At 42.6% G+C, this 20,440-nt stretch overlaps 1 protein-coding gene across 1 annotated transcript in view; it reads left to right on the top strand.

The window, feature by feature from the left end:
- LOC137803514 (cadherin-12-like) overlaps nt 1-20,440 on the top strand; it is a 50,023-nt gene that overhangs the window by 1,361 nt on the left and 28,222 nt on the right. The window contains exons 2-8 of the mRNA XM_068602019.1: nt 1,607-1,731; nt 3,758-3,927; nt 7,946-8,065; nt 10,456-10,623; nt 11,262-11,449; nt 18,302-18,555; nt 20,282-20,418. Coding sequence (XP_068458120.1) covers nt 1,607-1,731; nt 3,758-3,927; nt 7,946-8,065; nt 10,456-10,623; nt 11,262-11,449; nt 18,302-18,555; nt 20,282-20,418 — 1,162 coding nt within the window. The remainder of the gene's footprint in view (nt 1-1,606; nt 1,732-3,757; nt 3,928-7,945; nt 8,066-10,455; nt 10,624-11,261; nt 11,450-18,301; nt 18,556-20,281; nt 20,419-20,440) is intronic.

The raw sequence follows: 20,440 nt of genomic DNA, 5'->3' as shown, positions 1-20,440 counted from the left end.
CTAATACAGGTATGAAAATCCCTCACCTTTCGGCAAAATTCGCCGTTCCTCCTACCTGTGGTGGTTGTCGGGGAGCTGGCGGAGAACTATCTGGCTACAGCGGGGACAACCACTGAAGATAGTCGCGGCTTGTAACCTGACTTTTACGGTACACGCCTTTTTAAAAATATAACTCAAGGCATAAAATAAATTCTGGTACATAAAGTCAAGGTAGCCATTAACTTGGCCAACTACCTACTTCTCTCATGCTTGAAGCATCCTGTTCCGGAGTCCATCAACTTTGGCTGAACAAGTGCCAAAGCCCGGAGTTTCAGTTCATATATATATATATATATATATATATATATATATATATATATATATATATATATATATATATGTGTATGTATATTAGGGCCCAGCCCTAATTTTAAATAATGTATATGTACTTAATCAATTACCTCTTTCTCAGCCTCAGCTTTCTTCAGCATGTAGCACTTCTGCAGTTGCAGAACTTCCAGACCCTTGTAAGGGTGTGATGGAGTCAGTCTCTTGAAATGAGTCAGAATTGCGTTGCTGCTCGCTGCCGCTGTTTTTTGGCAGATCCCTTTCGGCTGTAATTTGTGATCGTATCGAAGATCTGCCTCATTTGCTCTGCCTGTCCAGCATTTTACAATGAAATTTGTTTTCAAATTTGTTGTGGGACTACGGATGATATTATGAACCCAGACATGATGGAGTTTGATGTTCTGACGTATGTGGACTTTACACAATGAGTGTAAAGCAGAATAAGTGGTTATTTCCATAGTGGATGACTGGTGGTTACCGTTGTAGTAAGTTAGAGGCAGTTCCTGTTGTTGGTGAAATTTACCGAGCTGTGTGCGGCTACAGATGCTGTTATGAACCCAAACAAAAAGGCGTTTGATATTTCCACATTTTTGAGACTTCCACAACAAGTATAAAGCAGAACTAGTGGTTATTTCATCCATAGTTCATAGCGTAAAAGATCGTTATTTTCCCAGAGAGAAGTTACGGCGATAAGCCACGCCCCTTTGTGGCGGCTCGATTAGTCATGTTGCGTTTGGTGTGAACACCCTTTTTTTGTTGCGCGACACAACTGACGGTAGACGCGACGTGAAAAATCTTGTCGCGTTCGGTGTGAACACAGCAGAAGAGTTAAGAAGCTACCATCTGTATAACTTCTTTAGCACAGTTAGATAAATGTTGCTCCAAAGAGTAATAACCGAAATGTCAACAGAAAGGTGTAGGTGGATAAGAACAGAAGAGAGAGAGACTGCTTAAGCAGTATGCAACTGCTCAGACAAAGCAAGGAGGGCAGTCTCAGTGGAGTGGCCTACCTTGAATCCGGTGACAACGGTCTGCTCTCCTCAACGCTGATTGGCTTCCGCAACTAAGCGTTGGATTAATTATTTTTTTTCAAGCAAAAAAGCACATTTTCACAATGTTTTTTTGCCTTATTTGCGCCACTCTGTGAATAATTAGCTTTTCGCAACCATTCTCGCTTATGCATTGACTTTACATGTATTTTACTCTTTTGGTGTGAACGCAGCATAATGTTGGAAGATCTTTAATGTTCCGTGTCTCTATATATGTTTTTCCTCTGCAGCTCCACACAGACGTGGACATTGGAGAAAATGCAGTCAAGTACATTCTGTCAGGAGAAGGAGCTGGCTCCATCTTCACCATTGATCCAATAACTGGAGATATACATGCACTGGTGGGGCTTGACAGGTCAGCACTCATTTATATTTATAACAATTCAGTAATTAATTTCACGAATACAATGTAGAGCTTCAAGTAGAGAAACGGGACCTCACATCGGATCAGGATCGTTCTTCAAACAGAGGATCGGCAGTTTGATCGCCGGCTCCACTCATGTGTGAATGTATGTGAATCAGTGGCGGGCTGTAGATTTTCTATCTGCACATTCAGTGTTGTTTGTGTCAAACTCTCGATCAGCTGTTTAACATTTTGTCACTGCTCCTTTTCAAAGTTGTGAAATCTTGTCTAATGGTATTATGTAAAGGTGTGCTGTGTTTACATAGTCTTATAGTAGCTGCTAATCTTTGCTCACTTTGTTTTTTTTTTATCAAAGTAAAATACATAGCACATTTAAATAACCATAAGTTTCATGTATGTCTAACCTTGCTGATGTCGCGCATTGTAGTGATTGGATAGTTTGAGTGTTAATATTAATATTCAGAATCATATTCTTCTCCCAGGGGGGTGGGTTTAATACCCGAGAACAGCCGAAGTTTGTGATAGTCTGGGCCGACTGCAGGTGTGGCTTGGCATTTTTTAACTAGCGAGTGTTTTTTATTTACTCATGGGTCGCAGAGCGATTTTCACAGTCACGACACCCCGCGGAGGCGATAATAGCAGGAGCCTCCCAGCCTCCCGATTTGTCGGCGGCAGCGCCATATGCAGCAAACCCTCCCAGCTGATGGTCGCTAGCTGGTTAGTTGCTCACAGGGACCCCCGAACGCCCGCAGCGCCCGACCGTGCCTTCTATGCGCTTCTGTTATCCCTCAGCGTAGCTGTTACTCCTTTTCCATCATCACGATTGGATCGAACAAACAAAAACACACCTCTCCTCCGAACCAACCCGAACTCTTCCCTGATCACTCTCTTTATCTTCCCCCTGTGGACACCTCAGCCATTGATAGGACACCCACCCAATTGAACACCCACTCAACAGAGTGGGACACCAAAAACACTTTTCCCACAGAACTCATATAAACAACAAAATAGCAGGGCGCTACACTATTGCCGACAGCCGTTGTATAATTTCCAGATCAGGTAAATAGGAAATAGGAAAAAAACAATGAGCTAATGGAAAACAGGTGTGTAAAGTGTCTGCAATTCCACTTTGCCGGTACTGGTGTATTGTCACACATCACTAATGCTCAGAGCATGATATCAAACTAAGGCTGTTCATCTCCTATACCTTTGAGCATATCAAGTATCCTTATTTGTTCATATTACCTTCGGCCGATGCGCTTTATCTCACCAAAGTTCCATGCATTAGCATAACCATAGGTGTTTGAGATGATTCAGATGAATGTTAACTGATCAAAGTGTCGGCAGGGTTATGGGTTGTAGACCTTTCGTTGACAGTTGCACGTAGCAGAGAATATCCAGGATTTCAATGGCCCATTATTCCGAAACCCCAATAGTTTGAAGAAAATGTTCCATTGGGGTTTTGGAACAATGGCTGTTGGAACAATAACATCACACCCAACTGTGACCAATGTTCTGGGAGCCAATCAGCATCTTTCTAGAATGAGGGGTCCTGTTTGTCTTTCTCACACCAGATCACTGGCTGTTTTAGATCACAGTTGGGTTTTGGCCTGTGATTAGTGCAGGACAGAATCCTGTCCTACATGTAACACCTGATAGAACAACCAACAAAGGTAGCTTGACAACAATAAATCCTCATTTCTGACGGAAGTTTGATTTTGATCACCAAAGTAACTTCTATTTTAGCATAGGCCCTTACACTGTTCACGATAGTTTTGGGCGCCAGACGGCAGAGAAGGTTTTTCGACTCACCTCTAACCTGTCAGTTTTTAAAAGTTTGCAAATTAATGCTTTAAAATTATTATTTGTTTATCCGATTAATCGAAAAAAAATAATCGACCGATTAATCGATTATTAAAATAATCGTTAGTTGCAGCTCTACTCACTACATAAATCTCATGTAGTCTTCTATGTTGATTAGACATTAATATTGTTGCCTTAACGTAACATTTTACAGGGAGGAGAAGTCCTACTACATGCTGAAGGCCCAGGCTGTTGACCTCTACACGGGGCTCCCTCTGGAGCCACAGTCCGAGTTCCTCATTAAGGTGCAGGACATCAACGACAACGAACCACGATTTACTGATGGCCCCTACAGTGCCAGTGTCCCTGAGATGTCTCCAACAGGTAGAACTGCTAGAGGTTGAGTTAAGAGGGCATTTATTTATTTTTTATTATTATTTAATGTTTTGTAGCGACCCTAGGTCAGGAAAGCGACGAGGCGTTAGCTTGCTTATTGTGTGTTTATTCGGTAACAGCAACAGGCTACTGTGGGCCATAGCCGATGCCAAAACAACAGTCAAAACCGCTTTACATGCTTCACACTCCGCTCCTGGTCATAGACTCATTCAACAGGCTCATAACACAAAGAACAACATCCCACCTCACTCGTTCGAAAGTACACAGGGAGTGGACATTGTAGTTCATTGTCATGGACATTAACAAATTAGGTCTTTAGTTTGACAAGCCGGGTGTATTCGTTGACTTGCAAGCACCTCCAAAATGGCATGGACGTATGATTGGTCAGTGGCCCATTGTAACCATTAACATGCACTGTGATTGGTCAGTGGGGCAGCGTGATTACTGTCAACCAAAGAAGCTACTGGAAACCTCTAGCTTCTACCGAGAACTTAGAAACTACCTAAATGCTGGAACCTAGAAGGTACATAGAAGCTAAGGCTGAAGCCTGAGAAACTGACTTGCTGGTGGATTTACTGATGACGCCTTTTGCACAGAGGGTTATGGAGGGTTACGGGCATCTGGTGAGTTAAATTGCAGGTTGTGTTAATTTTTTTTACATCTGCAGTTGTATTTAATCATAAACAAGCAACGACACTGTTGTTGCTGCTGGTCGAGCCGGGGCTGGTCTCGCTACCTTTAGTGGTTGTCAGGGAGCTAGCTGCGGCACCCAATGCTGAAAACACTTTTGATATTTGTGCTGAATTTTCCATATTGTTTACTAGAATTCAAATAGTGTGCACGGCAACAGCTGCTACTCATGCCGCAACACCACGCAGCAGCTGCGCTGGAGATGTCTTGTTTGTGCAGTGTTTAATGCCGCAATTTTGGATTGTTTGGTTTTGTCATGATGGAATTTGTTTTTGGTGTGAACACAGCATTATAATCCTTTAGTCATTGACAGTTGAATATATAAACATAAATCAAACATGTACTGATATTTGTAAATTAAGATTTAAAATTTAGCATGAACAAGCCGTCACACGTTTGTTAATTTAGAAAAAGGCCTAAGCTGCCAGTATACTTCTTGCCGGAAGGTTGAACAGCTTCAGAAGTCCTTCCCCCATACCTCTGTTATCAGAAGGAGCTGTGTACATTTTCTTTAACTTTCTGAAAGATTATCGGCATACCTGCAGCCCCAGCAGGGACCGGAGATTGTCACGAACAATTGAATGCAACATTGGCTGTGGTTACATTTGTCTTCTCAGTGCGACTTTGTGATCTGCTGCACCAGTGTGTACTATGTGTGTATATGTCAACACACTTTACAGGGATCTGCCTGAGCAGACACTAAAGTTTAATTCCTCAGGTTTTTTGTTCACCTCATTTCTTGGTTCAACTTGGATTTAATAAATTGTATCGACTGCACACATGCACGCGCACGCACACACACACACACAGACTTAGTGGCCCATCTGTCAACTAAATGCCATTACTGAGAGGTAATTTAACAGACAAGGTCTTTAGGCTTTAAGCTGTTAATGCTTCAGCTGAGGCCCAACGTGCTCTAAGAGGACAAGTGTGAGTCCAGTATGTTTGTGTTGCAGAGAAATACAGCAACAAACTGTACAGCGGATTAGCTATGGTAGCAAACAGCAAGTATCATATGATAAAAGCATAATCCTATTGATAAGCAATGGACTGCTAATAGATGCAGCCATGTCGCTACAGCTCTAAGCTGCTCTTAAAGGGGAAACCCTCCATTCTCATACTGTGCGTCAAGCTCACTTTACCCGTCATGCGGAGATCTACGTGGCTCCAAATAAATTAAATTACATTACATTACATGTCATTTAGCTGACGCTTTTATCCAAAGCGACACTTACAATAAGTGCATTCAACCGTAAGTACGAACTAGGAACAACAGGAATCAAGACAGAACAATTTCTCAAATAAAGTCAAACTACAAAGTGCTATCAGTAAGAGCCATCTAAGTGCTGCCTGAGTGCTGCTGTCATTGTCTTTATTCAAGGTGTAGTCAAAAAAGATGAGTTTTTAGTTTCTTGCGGAAGATGTAGACACTTTCTGCTGTCCTGATGTCAATGGGGAGCTCATTCCACCAGGAGCCAGGACTGCAAACAGTCGTGATTTTGTTGAGTGTTTAGTTCACAGCGACGGAGCGACATGCTGATTGGCTGAAGCTGAGCGGAGCAAAGCGAACGAGCTGGTGTGTACGGTTTTACCATGTCCTGGATGTAGGTCGGACCCGATCTGTTCGTAGCACGGTACGAAAGTACCAATGTCTTGAAGCGGATGCAGGTGGCCACCGGTCGCCAGTGGAGGGCGCGGAGGAGTGGAGTAGTGTGAGTGAACTTCGGGAGGTTGAAGATCAGTCGAGCCAGAACCTGTGCTGCCTTCTGTGTGAGCAGGGGACGTATTCTCCTGATGTTGTACAGTATGAACCTACAGGAGCGTGTTGTTGCGGTGGTGTTGGCAATCAGGGAGAGTTGACTGTCAAGTGTCACACCGAGGTTCCTGGCAGTTGGGGTCGGGGCCAGCACTGCGTTGTTGAAGGTGATCGTGAGGTCTTGGGTGGGAGAGCCTTTTCCTGGAAGGAAAAGCAGTTCAGTCTTGTCAGGGTTGATTTTCAGGTGGTGTGTGGACATCCACTGAGAGATGTCAGCCAGACAGGTAGAGATTCACTCAGGTATCCCTGTTTCTGATTGGGGAAACAAGAGGAAAACGAGAGGATCAGTTGGGTGTCGTCAGCATAGCTATGGTAGGAGAAGCCACAGAGGACCGAGGATGGAGCCCTGAGGGACCCCAGTAGTGAGATGACAAGGTTCAGACACAGATCCTTTCCAGCTTACCCGGTCCATGAAATGTTACCATAATGTCAATGTATGAGTGGCATCAAAGTTGGTAGATAAAGTTACTCGACGTAAAAAAAACTAAACATATGTTCAATTTTCAGTTTATTTTATATAGCCCAAAATCACAAATACAAAATTTGCCTCGGGGGGCTTTACAATCTGTACACATAACATCCCTGTCCCGGGAGCTCACATCAGATCAGGAAACTTTCCCAAATGAAGATAGTAAAAACCCTTTCACAGGGAAAAAAGGGAAGATGTCTTCAGGAGAGCAACAGAGGAGTATCCCTCTCCCCGGATGGACTGAAGCAAAAGATGTCATGTGACCAGACTGAAAAACGTAACGGAGTTACAGCACATTACATGAATATGACAGAAAGTATTTCTATAATGAGTAGTAGGCCAGTCCTACTTCTTTGTGGATTCCAAGACAGGTGAAAGTATATTTATGGTCACTATTCCATTATTGCTGCCACAACAAACCGACAGTTATTCACAGCTGTGTGAACACACAACTCAGAATAACACTGAGTGAGTTGGTCCTCAATCCTGCTACTGTATGCTCAAACAAGCACTAAAGCTTTTCCGTCCTCTATCAGACATCTCAGTTGAACGGCAATGACGTTTCATTTAGCATTTCAAATAAGGTAAAAAGCCTTTCACAGGGAAAAAAAGGGAAGAAACCTTCAGGAGAGCAACAGAAGAGGATCACTCTCCCTGGATGGTCAGAAGCAATAGATGTCATGTGACCAGAATGAATAACATACAGAGTTACAGCACATTACATGAATATGACAAACTATTCATAAAATGGCATGGATTACGATCCAGATAACCACAATCCATGTCAGCAGAAGGAAGTATAGAGGATGGGCATCAGCAGGGCCATGGCAGGGGGCAGGACCAGCTCCAGACAGCCACGATCCATAGCAAAGGCCAGGACCAGTTCCAGACACAGCTACGATCCATGGCAGGACCAGCTCCAGACAGCCATGATCCATGTTCTTTGATATTTAATACAAAGACATAAATGTATTGTTCTGTTACACATAATGACATAACCTGTGTCCATATATGTATCTGTTTTTGTTAAGGAACCTATGTGACTCAGGTGACTGCCACCGATGCAGATGACCCGACATATGGCAACAGTGCACGTGTCATCTACAGCATCCTTCATGGCCAGCCGTACTTCTCTGTAGATTCCAAAACAGGTGAGAGGACGTTTATGGTCACTATTCCATTACTGCTGCCACAACAAACCAGCAGTTATTCACAGCTCTGTGACTGCTGTGTGAACACAGCTCAGAATTACACAGAGAGTGAGTTGGAATGCTCAAACAAGCACTAAAGATTTTCCGTCCTCTATCAGACATCTCAGCTGAACGGCAATGACTGTGAAATTACATCACATTTCATTTAGCTGACCCTTTTACTTAAAGCAACTTACAATAAGTGCATTCAACCATGAGAACTTGTATTTCTCTTTTCTAGTCTTCAGATTACTCAAAGTACCCCGCCATGTCAAGCTGTTAAACAACTGATCGAGACTATGACTCCTCTGGTCTCCGGTATAAAAGAGGCCTACGAGCGTAAGGGGGTTGTCTTCCCTTTCTATACTTATGCTAGAGCGTTATGTCACGGGTATGAATTGAAGTAAGCACCCAAACGCCGACAATCGTATAAAGTATATTTAATTCCAACAAAAACTAGGAAGGATTCTAAAAAAACAAACCAGATTCCGACGGAAAGGAACAAAAGCAGGTACAGGCACAGGACCACAGAGGCGTGCGCGCACACACACACACACACACACACACACACACACACACACACACACACACACACACACACAGTGTTACACAGTACAAACCGACAAGGGGACAGGAGACAAAAGTTGTTAAATACAGGAGGGAGGTAATGAGAAACAGGTGAACACAATGAGGGCAGCACAGGTGCCGGGAATACACAGGCCGTTTCCCTATACCAAGTACGCCAGACTTGTGTACTTTTGGAGTTTGGACTTCGAAGTTGGGACTTGGGAGTTCCGACTCTCAAGGACGGGAGGACGTAGGACGTCTTTCTGCAATAGAGACAGCAGCTTACTTGATGACTTCACCACCTCAGCTGCTGTTGTCATGAGTTTACTCTAATTCTTCACTGAAAAGTAATTTTACAGTCGAATAAAATTTGACAGTCCTGCTTTTTACTCACACAAGCTTGACAGTCACATTCATATCAGCAAAGGGCTGATATATAATCAACGTATTTGTAATACCTCAAACACCAACGTAATCAGGGAGAACATATGTGTCTAGTCAACGTAATTGAAGATGCGTATTAGTTCTGGGGAAACGGAGTTTGTAGGAGACAGGGTTGCAGCACCACCTCCGTACTTTTCTCTCTGAAAAACCCCGTGTCGTCCCAAACTTGGTACATAACGCAGTGGCGATGTCACCACAATACATGCTTTTCATTTGGTGTTCTGAAATAAAACCTGCATATTCGTGCAATGCCATTCTGTTGAGGTGCGTCTCATGGATGTCTGACTCTAAATTAAATACACCGTCAACTACTGATAGCTTTTAGGTCACAACACAAAACCTATACACAGCGCGCCTTTTGCTGACATGAATGTGACTGTCAAGTTTGTGTGAGCAACTACTGGGTCACAACACAAAAACCTATGCAAAATTGAAAAAGAAGATTTCCACGCATTCTCGATTATCATGTTTAAGCACATCAAAGAAAATCAGATAACGGGTCGTTTTTTGTTTTCCGTTTTAGATTATCAAAACAAAACGGAAAATGGGTGATTTTCCGTTTTTTGTTTTCCTATTTCTAAACGGAAACCGTTTGTTTCCCGATTTTAGTTTTCTCATTTCAAAACAAAAATCCGGTGGCCGCAAAATACACGGACCGTGTGGCCTTCCCTTCCTGCTGCCAATTTACCGACACGCCTGCAACCCGTTTCCCGATTGAACCTCACTGTATGTTACCCCAGTTCTCTCTCCACTCCTCGCCAGATCGTCTGTTCACACACCCGGAACGACTGCCACGGCCTCTTTGGATTTCAGTATTGTTTTGTGCGTAACTTGTGCTTTCCCAGCCTCTCAGCTCCCCGGAACTCTCTGGAGGAACTGCTCAGCCTTCCCCCTACAAGCCCGCAGAGGACGCCCGCAAGAGTCCTACTTCTCTCTGGCTTGAAAATAAAAATCAGTGTCTATGACTCCTGCTACTTGTGTTTGCTTTTGAGTTCAGCCTTGCATTACCATGACACAAATAAATTGTTGCTAACAGAAAGGCAGGCCACGGGCAGGTATAAAAGAGCATTAGCAAGGTACTGGCAAGGTACTGTAATATTCTGACAATTAATTTCAGATCCAGCTTCTATGTGAATAGTAAATGGACTTATAACTGGATTTATGCAGCACATTTCTAATCCTCCAACCACTCATAACACTGTACACTACATGTCATCACTTAACCATTCAGACACATTCATACACTGATGGCAGAGGCTGCCATGCATGAAGGACCCCTATATGGAAGGCTAAATTATCATTATCATTTACTTGAATACCCTCTTCAACCCCTCCTCTAGGAATTATCAAGACAGCTCTAGCCAACATGGACCGCGAGTTGAAAGGGGAGTACCAGGTTATTCTTCAGGCCAAGGACATGGGAGGTCAGCTCGGGGGGCTGGCCTCCACCACCACCATCAACATCACCCTCAGCGACGTCAATGACAACCCACCGCGGTTTGCTAAGAGTAAGAAATAACAGTAGCTAGGAGCACTAGCTCTCAAATCATGCTAAATCTAGCAAGAAAGTTACCAAAGCAGCAACACTCACAGCCTTCAGGCCTCCCTTAGAATTATCATTAGGAACGTGATATTTAGTTTTTCAGTTTATTTTGTATAGCGCAAAATCACAAATACAAAATTTGCCTCGAAAGGCTTTGCGATCTGGAGACATAGACATCCCTGTCCCAGGACCCAGGAAAAACTCCCTAAATATAGTAAAAACCCTTTCACAGAAAAAAGGAAGAACCCTTCAGGAGAGCAACAGAGGACGATCCCTCTCCTCAGATGGACAGAAGCAATAGATGTCATGTGACCAGAATGAGCAACATTCTGAGTTACAGTACTACAAACATAGTTACTGATTGTACTCACAGCTGTCAAGCTAGCAGCTTGTGGAAGACTGTATGGATTAAATGTTTGGACGGTGTTATTACTGTCCTGCAACAAACATAGATACCAGATTTTTGTATTTTATCAGAGTATTTGTGTCATTCAATGCTGTGAGGATGTAAAAAATTCGACAAATATCTCAAGAAGATTCCCCTACCTGTCTTGAATTTGCACTTTATTGCTTTTTGCTCTCCTCCCTCTGTCATTCTCTCAGGTATTTTCCATCTGCATGTTCAAGAGTCAGCGTCTGTCGGCTCAACAGTGGGTCAGATTCAAGCTCACGATCTGGATGCTGGCAGCAATGCAGACGTGAATTATGTCATTGTTCCAGGAGATGAGGGCAACATGTTTGACATCGTCTCTAATAGACAAATTCAAGAGGGAGTTGTAATCTTGAAAAAGGTATATTCACTCGTTATCAGCTGCACATTAGCTGTTTTTGTCACAAAGACAAATACTGTACTGCACCAACTTGATATGCTTGATGATTATGTGTTGATGTGTAATGTGCAGATATCTGGCAGCATGGCAGGTACTAATATAAGGTTCATGCCAGATGACATGGGCTGTCTGTAAATACAGTGTACCAGAGAACAGCATCACCAATTCCAACAGTACAACAACATACCAGTGAACAGCATCACCAATTCCAACAGTACAACAACAGAGTCCATCGTCCATCCATTATCTTTAACCACTTACTCAATTCAGTTTATTTTATATCACAAAATCACAAATTAATATTTGCCCTGTCCCAAGACCTCACATCGGATCAAGGAAAAACAAAAACAATAATAATAATACATTTTATTTATATAGCGCTTTTCAAAATTCTCAAAGTCGCTTGGTTAAAATCAACATAAAACAAGGACATCATATAAAATCACAGCATTAATTACACATTAAAAGCAGATATAAAAAGGTGCGTTTTGACTAGTGATTCAAAAGTTGTCAGGTTGGTGCAGTCTCTGATGGGTTTGGGGAGTGAGTTCCAGAAGGGGGAGCGGCGATGGGGAAAGCTCTGTCACCCCAGGTTTGGTGCTTGCTCATGAGTGGGTTGGACAGGAGGTTGGCATCAGAGGAACTGAGGGAGCGGGATGGAGCGTGGTGCTGGAGCAGGTCGGTAGGTAGCGGGGGACCTGGTTGTGAATGACTTTGTGAGTGAGAAGAAGGATTTTTAAGTGAATGCGTTGTGGGACGGGAAGCCAGTGGAGGTTCTGGAGGACGGGGGTAATGTGGTCACGGGAGCGGGTGTGAGTGAGCAGACATGTGGCGGTGTTCTGGATGTACTGGAGTTTATTGAGGATTTTGGATGGTGAGCCGAAAAGGATGCTGTTGCAGTAATCAAGTCTGGTCAAGTTTATTGCATCCAGGATTTAATTTCACTGAGACAGTTGGTGAGGGTGGAGATTGTAGCAGGGGTGTTAGAGGTAGTGGAAATGTAAAGTTGGATGTCATCGGCTCAGCAGTGGAAGCGTAGTCCATGGCGACGTATGATGTTGCCGAGAGGAAGCGGACAAACGATTAATAGGAGGGGATCAAGCACCAAACCCTGGGGGACGCCTTGGGACAAAGGGGCAGGGGAGGAGGGGAAATTGTTGATGTGGATGAACTGTTGTTGGTCAGTGAGGTGGGATCTGAGCCAGGAGAGGGAAGGGCCGGTGATATTAATGGTGGATTGAAGGCGGGAGAGGAGGAAACAGTGGTTAACAGTGTCGAAGGCTGCAGTGAAATCAAAAAGGATGAGGATGTTTAGGTGGCGGAGTCTGGAGCCCTCTAGAACCAGACTGAACATGCCTATGCGCACTAAACTGAATACTTCACAAATTCCCCTTTCTCTTTCAAGGAAAAACAGTCACAGAAAAACAACCTTTTTTTCTAAAACCTTAAACAGATAAGTATGGTTTAAACCAGCAACTTTATTAAAGAGAGTTTGAAGGTAGGCTTTTTGTGATTAGGCCAATTAGTTTCTAAACACCTTCGCTGAGAGCTCTCAGCAGAACAACTGCAAATGTTACCTTCTTAGTCAAGCAGTCAGCGAGCTGACCACATGATCAGCTGGATGGTCACAGAATGGACAAGCTCCTCGATGCTGCTGATTTTGAGACAGTCACTTTTCAATCACGCTTTTGGTGGACTTGACCGCATCAAGAAGAAAGTAATTGTCCTTTTCACAGACAATGGGCAAATTGTTCCGTGTGCAGTTCGCAGTAGAGTGTAACTAAAAAGACTGCACTGTCAATGCCATCTGCAAGTGCCAAAGTCTCTCTTGCTAAAATGCTTTGGACAACTCTTCTAATCCTCTTTGAACGCCAGCATATAGGTGAAAACCGTCTATTCTCTCTGATAAGCATGACCAGGTGTCCGCCTTGAGTGCCTCCATCTGGAAGGTTTCCCATCGAGGAATCACTAAACACCCCTAGTTTTAGCGAGCTGTCTTTTCCTAAGTGCTGAAACTTAAAGGTCACCTCTTCTGATTTCAGTTTCCTAACAAGTTTCACAGTGTAGAGTCTGAACAGGTCTTCACGATTTGTGGGATAAATACAACATATTAAAATGATACGACCGTCATGAAGCAATTATAAAGCGCATAAAGATACAACTAACCATTACGCCAAATTAGTGGGAGCCCTGCGAGCTTTTTTGGTGATCTCAAGGATACTCCGCCTTGATTTTAATCCAGAACACCAAGTTGAAACAGACTTTTAAGTTTAATTTTTGGGGTAACTATCACGTAACATGTGTCAGGAGGTTACATCTGGGATTACGCGCAGACGTATGTATCCGGTCTATTTTCAAAATAAAATGTTTTTCTGACCTTGATTTTTTTTTCTCCATTCATTCATTCTTTCTCTGCGGCCTGGTAGCAAGGGACCCACAGACCGGTACCGGTTTACTTGATGTAAATCCTTTGTTGCACGTGTATCTCATCCTCCAAAGAATAAACCACTACAATGTAGCTGAAGCTGTTGGACTCTTCACGTCCAACTTGAAAAGCAACTTTCAAGTGAGGGATGACCGTTGTGGAGAATGTTTCTGAACCACCTCAGATGAAGTCATCCACGTGACAAGCAAGGAGTCCCATTACGCTGCAGGAGTCATCTAGCCAGTAGAACACTGCTGGATCAACCTGTGACACAGTAGCTCCCAGTTGCTGTCTGGTGTCTTTCCCTCTGTTGTACCAAAACAAAGAAGCATCTGCAAAGCCATAAACACACTTTTTTAACTTCCATAGAATCCTTTGCTCTGAGCTTCTTGGGGCGGACGAATATAGGGCGACTGTGGCTCAGTGGTGAGCAGGATCGTTCATGTAAACACCTTTGTTCGAATAATTGCGGTCCGAATACGATCCGATTAACACCCCTGGATAACTCAATCCGACTCGGTTGATAATTCGGACATCCTGGTATGTAAACGGTGAATCGGATTAGGAACTGGACTATGCACCTTTGCTCAAGATCCCGCCGCCTTCCTCCCTCCCAGGTCGTGACCCGGAAGTCGAAAGAGACGATAAGTTGTCAGTGCTGGGAGCCGGCCGGCAGAAACAAACAAACGTAAAAGTCGGGTTACAAGACAATACTACCTTCGGTGGGTGTCCCCGCTAGCTCCCTGCTGTGGCCAGCTAGCGCTGCTGCTAGTTCCCTGTTTGCTCTCTGCTAGCTCCCCGACAACCAACGAAGATAGCGGGGTTCTCTCCATTATGAAGAGTGAAGAGGGTAATGAAATGAACTACGAGATGTAACGAAAACAGCGCCACCTATCGTATCGGATATGACATGCTTTCGGCCAATGATTCGATTTATTCACTGCCATGTATATTAGGATAATAGCAGTTGCCCCGAAAGAGAGCATAGTCCGGCTAAAGCATGATTCGAATTAATACCATCATGTAAACGCACTGAATGTGTCTTTGAGCAAGACATTTAACCCTAAATTGCCCCTTGTTACTGATGTGGCACCTTGCATGGTGGCTCCTCCCATCAATGTGTGAATGGGTGTGAATAGGTGAGTGATGTCATGTAGTGTTAAAGCACTTTGAGTGGTCAGAAGTCTAGAAAAGCGCTATACAAGTACAGGTCCATGTACATTTCGGGTTAACTCTTTGCCTTGTAAAAAGGCTGCTTTAATGTCCATGCAGTTAAGCTGCCATTTCTCTTAAAATATCACTGCCATAATCATTTTTAGAGACTCGGAGGCACATGTAAGCAAGTCTTTTGGGAGCTCCTGGGTGTTTATATCTTCAAAGCCTCTTGCAATTAATCTAGCTTTCGATGCATCACCTTCATGTGTCTCATGAGTGTGCACACCCACCTTGTAGAGATGCATTTCTGGCCTTTGTCTTTCAACTCTTCAAACACATAATTGTTTCAGTTGCTGACTTCATTGGGTTTGGCAGACATGAGGTTATCATCATTCACAATAAGTATGTCTTCTTCAGGATGGCTAGCAGCTAATTTAACATGTTCAGGTGGAAACACTTGAAGATTGTGTACTCATCCAAAGAACTGGTTGTGCCAATAATTTCCTCAGGCTCAATGTACTTCAAATTATACCAGTATTTGTATGTTCCAGTAGTTTCTCCTGCCCTTCAGAGGATTTTTCCCGTGCATGCTTGGCCACTCACTATTTGTGTATGTGACTATATGTCCAGTTTTCAGACTTAGGTCTTCACAGGTTATGGTTGAGTTGTTCTGTGATGCGTCAGATTGAACATGGTTATCTCCTTCTGGCTGTCTTGTTGTGTGAGAGGGTTCGCTGTTATAATCACCATTTGTAGGTGTCTCCTCCTCTCTTTCGTTTTCAGTGTCATAGTTATTCCCATTAAAGCCCGGTTTTGGTAATGTGGTAGGATGTTCAGTCGCTTCCAGCTGAATGTTCCTTTCTACCAGCACTGCTTGTGGGTTATCTACTTTTCGAAGCCTGGAGTGATGTATGTGAACGTAAGTGCCTCCATGCCTCACAAATATCCCCACACCATCTTGGCCGATGACCACACCTGGACCTTTCTATTCTGTACAATCCACCCGTTTGAAGTAGACTTTGTCTCCTGTTTCGTATTGGTCATGAAAGGGCCGTAGTTGTTTACAAAGGGCTATCTGGATCCTTTCAGAACACTCAGCTTCTGTAAACGCTCTTCTTGCAGTATGTAATGTTGTAATATGCTGGGCTATCCAAGTACTCATATTAGTACCGTTTAGAGCTGGCGGCTTATTAGTGAGAACAGAAGGTCAATTTAGGTTCTGTCCAAATACCAGGTGGTAGGGACTGTAGCCATAGACGTTGTGCATAAAGTTCTTTGCCATCAGGGCCCAGTCGAGGGTTATCCTCCAGTCACATCCATTGTCCCTCTTCAAGTACCGGCTACAAGTACCGGCAGGTTCCGTGTCCAGATTGAAAGTTAATCGCGCATGCGCAAAGCTCCTGACCCCGCAGTCTGATCCATGCAGAGCACTTTCTTTACTCTTCTCTCAAAGAGGAGAACTTTCCTCACATCACAAGATGTTCAATGCACTTGTTCAAGCCAACACAGACTGGACTTTTTTCACTAAAGAAGAAAAACTGACAGAAGAAGGAGTGGTTTGTCCCTCACAGGGACCCTTATTACTTAATGGTACCTGTTCAATAAATAAATAAATAAACTATATGTATGTATGTTAACTTGTTGTTGCTCCAGAGTGCTTTTATATTGTTCTGATAACATTACTTTAAAATAAAAGCATGCAATACACTAGTTTTTTACTTCGTTGTTGAATTTGGCACATAATGCGATTAATCGCGATGAATTTTTTCCGACATGCCCAGCCTAATATACATATATTTTCCATAATATATATATATATATATTAGGGCTGGGCGAAGTTGAAAAAATATAAGGCAAAATTGGAAAAAATCAATCTCGATTAATCGCATGATTTTTCTGCGATTAATCGCATTATGCGCCAAATTCAACAATGGAGTAAAAAACTAGTGTATTGCAGCTTTTATTTTAAAGTAATGTTACCAGAACAATATAATAGCACTCTGGAGCAACAACAAGTATATATATATATATATATATATATATATATATATATATATATATATATATATATATATATGTACTGTTAAGTAGTAATTAATTGTGACCACATTGTGAAGCTTTGAGAGGCGACTCGCTCGCGCGTTGCTCGTTAAGGACAGAAACTACAGAACAATATGTGCTTTCGCGTCTGGCTCAAGTCGGCAAATAGTCCGGTAATGCTACGAAAGCTCGAGGGTGGAAGTAAGTTATCGCCTTCAAAGTAAAAGCCCCAAATTTTTTTACTTTTTTTAAAATAAAAAAATGCAGTTTACGCATGATTAAATAATTAACGCCGTTAATTGATTGAAAAGTTAACACGATATTAACGCGTTAACTTGCCCAGCCCTAATATATATATATATATAGAAATATGTAAATTACCAATAAAATACAAATGATGATGTGATTTACATGCATGTAATTGCTCGGTGTGTTTCCTGGACCACTGCTGAACGAGTGTTGTAAATTCTGGAAAAGTTGTGCCGGTTAAAATGTAAACACTCAACATTTAATAATTTGCAATTATCAATTGGTCATAGGTCCGGATCAAGATGTGCCCGATTTTTTAAATGTTACGTAGGTGGAAAAAGGCAGTCTTTGAAATTTGTTTTACGTGGGAAGATAACGCCGAGATTCTTTATGGTGGTGCTGGATACCAGAGCAATGCCATCAAGAGAAACTTGATGGCATTGCCATCAAGTTTAATTTCTGAGGTGTTCTGAGCTAAGTAAAAATAATTTCAGTTTTGCCTGAGAAAGAATCTGACTCAGCTTTAATTTCTGCTTTTCATACGTAATTACAAATTAATATTAGTTAGTTTTTTTAAGCAAAAGATAAATGTAAAAAAAGACATTAAAGAAAACAAAAAAACAGTAAACAGTGGTCCAGAAAAGTGCAGGTCATCCAGGTTTTTATGTATTTATGTCATGCTTGAAGTTTCGCAAGCTTATAATAATTATAATTGAGCATCATCTGCATAACAAAGGAAGTGTTCTAATAATAATTCAATTTATTTGAATCTGTTTATTTTGTATCGCCCAAAATTACAAATTTGCCTTGGCGGGCTTGATGTTTCCTATTGAAACACAGTGCAAGAGTTTCCACATATCAATAGCAATACATTATAAGCTCTCTTGTCCTATAGCTTCCTTCTCTCCATGTCTCTTCATTACTTTATTTTTGTGTTTTTGCAGACTCTCGACTATGAGGCAAAGAAGTCATACACCTTTAAGGTTGAAGTGTCTAACACACAGCTGGATCACCGTTTCCTCCACCTGGGGCCCCTCAAGGACTTAGCGACAGTCAAGGTGAATGTTTTGGACATGGATGAGCCTCCTGTATTTACTAAGCCATCCTACACCATGGACGTGTATGAGGACACCTCTCCAGGTACCATCATTGGCTCTGTGACGGCTCAAGACCTGGATGCTAGCAGCAGTGCTGTCAGGTAACAAGGATTACATAAGTAATTGGGAACATTGACATTCACCCTGTTGCACGTACTGTGCAGTCCCTGTCAAAAAAGGAAAACACAAGGAAAACTAACACTGTTTGTTGTTTCAGTGAGATGCATAGTCTAGATTTAGTTTGAGCCTTTTGGTAGTATTAGTCATGGGCTCGCTGGACCAGCACTTCCCAAGTTCAGACTTAGTGAAGAGTTAAGCAAATCTCAAAACCTAGTTTCACCAAGCAAACTGTTCTTAAAAGAGCAGTATGTAGTATTTAGTGGCATCTAGTTCTGAAGTTGGAGATAACCTTTCACTCCCTCGTAACTTAAGTGTCATAGGACTTCAGGTCTTTAGTAACACCAAAGTCTCTCTCAGTGTTCAGTTTTTCCATTCTGGGCTGCTGTAGAAACATGGCGGTACAACATGGACTCTGTCAAGGGGACCTGCTCCCAATGCAGATATGAAGCTCATTCTAAACAAATGAAATCACAATGATGCTTAGTTTCACTAATCAAAACATAGTTATAACATACATTTATTTTTTAATAAAGTCTAAATGGGGAGAGCAGCGGCTAAGGAGCTTAATGACAAGAGTGGCCAGTAGGGCGTCTTTAGACTCCTTGGTCTGTGTTTCAAGACGGGTCGGTTGGTTCCCGACATTGCCGCAGACCCCTGACGCCCTTTTTATGGGCCGATCCCTGCCCTGGCAATGCGACGTGGGTGAGGTGGGAATAGAAGGAACCGCAAGCACATAATCCACGGCCCCGGGAAGTGGCGATGTCCGGGCACAGGCGCTTTATAGCACCTTCGGCTTGAGACTTTCCAAGCCCATCTAGAGCCGGTCGCGCCGTATAGCATCAGAGGAAATGTACCTGGAGAGGGCCAGCACAGCAAAAATAATGACACATTTTAATTATAAAAAATAGAAAAAAATATTTATGTATTTTTTATATTAAAAAACTATAACTTTGCGATTCTGTTTAGGCCACCAGAGGAGGCTTAGAAAGCCCTGACGGCTCGTGCTGTCACTAGCCATTGTCATGTTGTTATAATGGCACCTCAAGACACTAGCCCTGATAAGAACGAGAGAGGAGAAGGCGCACCCTAGGGCCAAATTAAAATGGCCCCACGGTGAATCATTTTTAGGGCGCCAATTGGCTAAATTGTATGTTAGTCATTTATTTATTTAATCAGTGATTGACTAAACTGCTTATTAGACCCTTCTTACTTAGGCCAAATGATTCTGACCCCAGCACATGCACAATGCAGCAGAAACATGCACTAGCAGAGAAGACAAGCAGGTATGCGCAGATATCCTATTTTACAAATATTACTGGGTATACTTTATATCTCAATAACACAAATATTGACAATTTGTATAATTTAATATTCATAATAGTATTATATCATATAATTATAAAACGAATAATATTATAAATATGTATTTGTTTCTTTTTTTTGGTGGCTCGAACAAAAAAAGACTTAAGATTTAACAATTTGTACATTCTAAAGCTGAACCAGGTTTATTACAAACATCAAGAGTCTGTAAAAAAATTCAAAAGTGAGATCGCCTATTGGCCGACTGCCACTGGTAGACACCGAGTATTTGTGGTCCCTGTAGCGTTAGCTGGCTGCCTGTGGGAGTGGGAGCCAGTCTCAGATCTGAGCTCCAGCCCAGCACTATAACTTGTTTTCCTCTCATGTGGACCTCTCTTATCTCTGCAGGTATTCCTTGGAATGGCAGAGAGAGTCCGACAGCTGTTTTGACATTGACACTGTTGAAGGGACCGTTTCCATTAATGAATACCTGGACAGAGAGACAGCTGTTCAGTACAATATCACTGTAGTGGCAACCAAAGTCAGTAAGTATTCCACAATGCAGAA

The sequence above is a fragment of the Clinocottus analis genome, unplaced genomic scaffold, assembly GCF_023055335.1.
Source record: "Clinocottus analis isolate CAN_PGR_092001 unplaced genomic scaffold, fCliAna1.0.p SCAF_11, whole genome shotgun sequence".
In the NCBI taxonomy this organism is placed as follows: domain Eukaryota; kingdom Metazoa; phylum Chordata; class Actinopteri; order Perciformes; family Cottidae; genus Clinocottus; species Clinocottus analis.
This window is presented reverse-complemented; position numbering and strand designations above follow the sequence as displayed.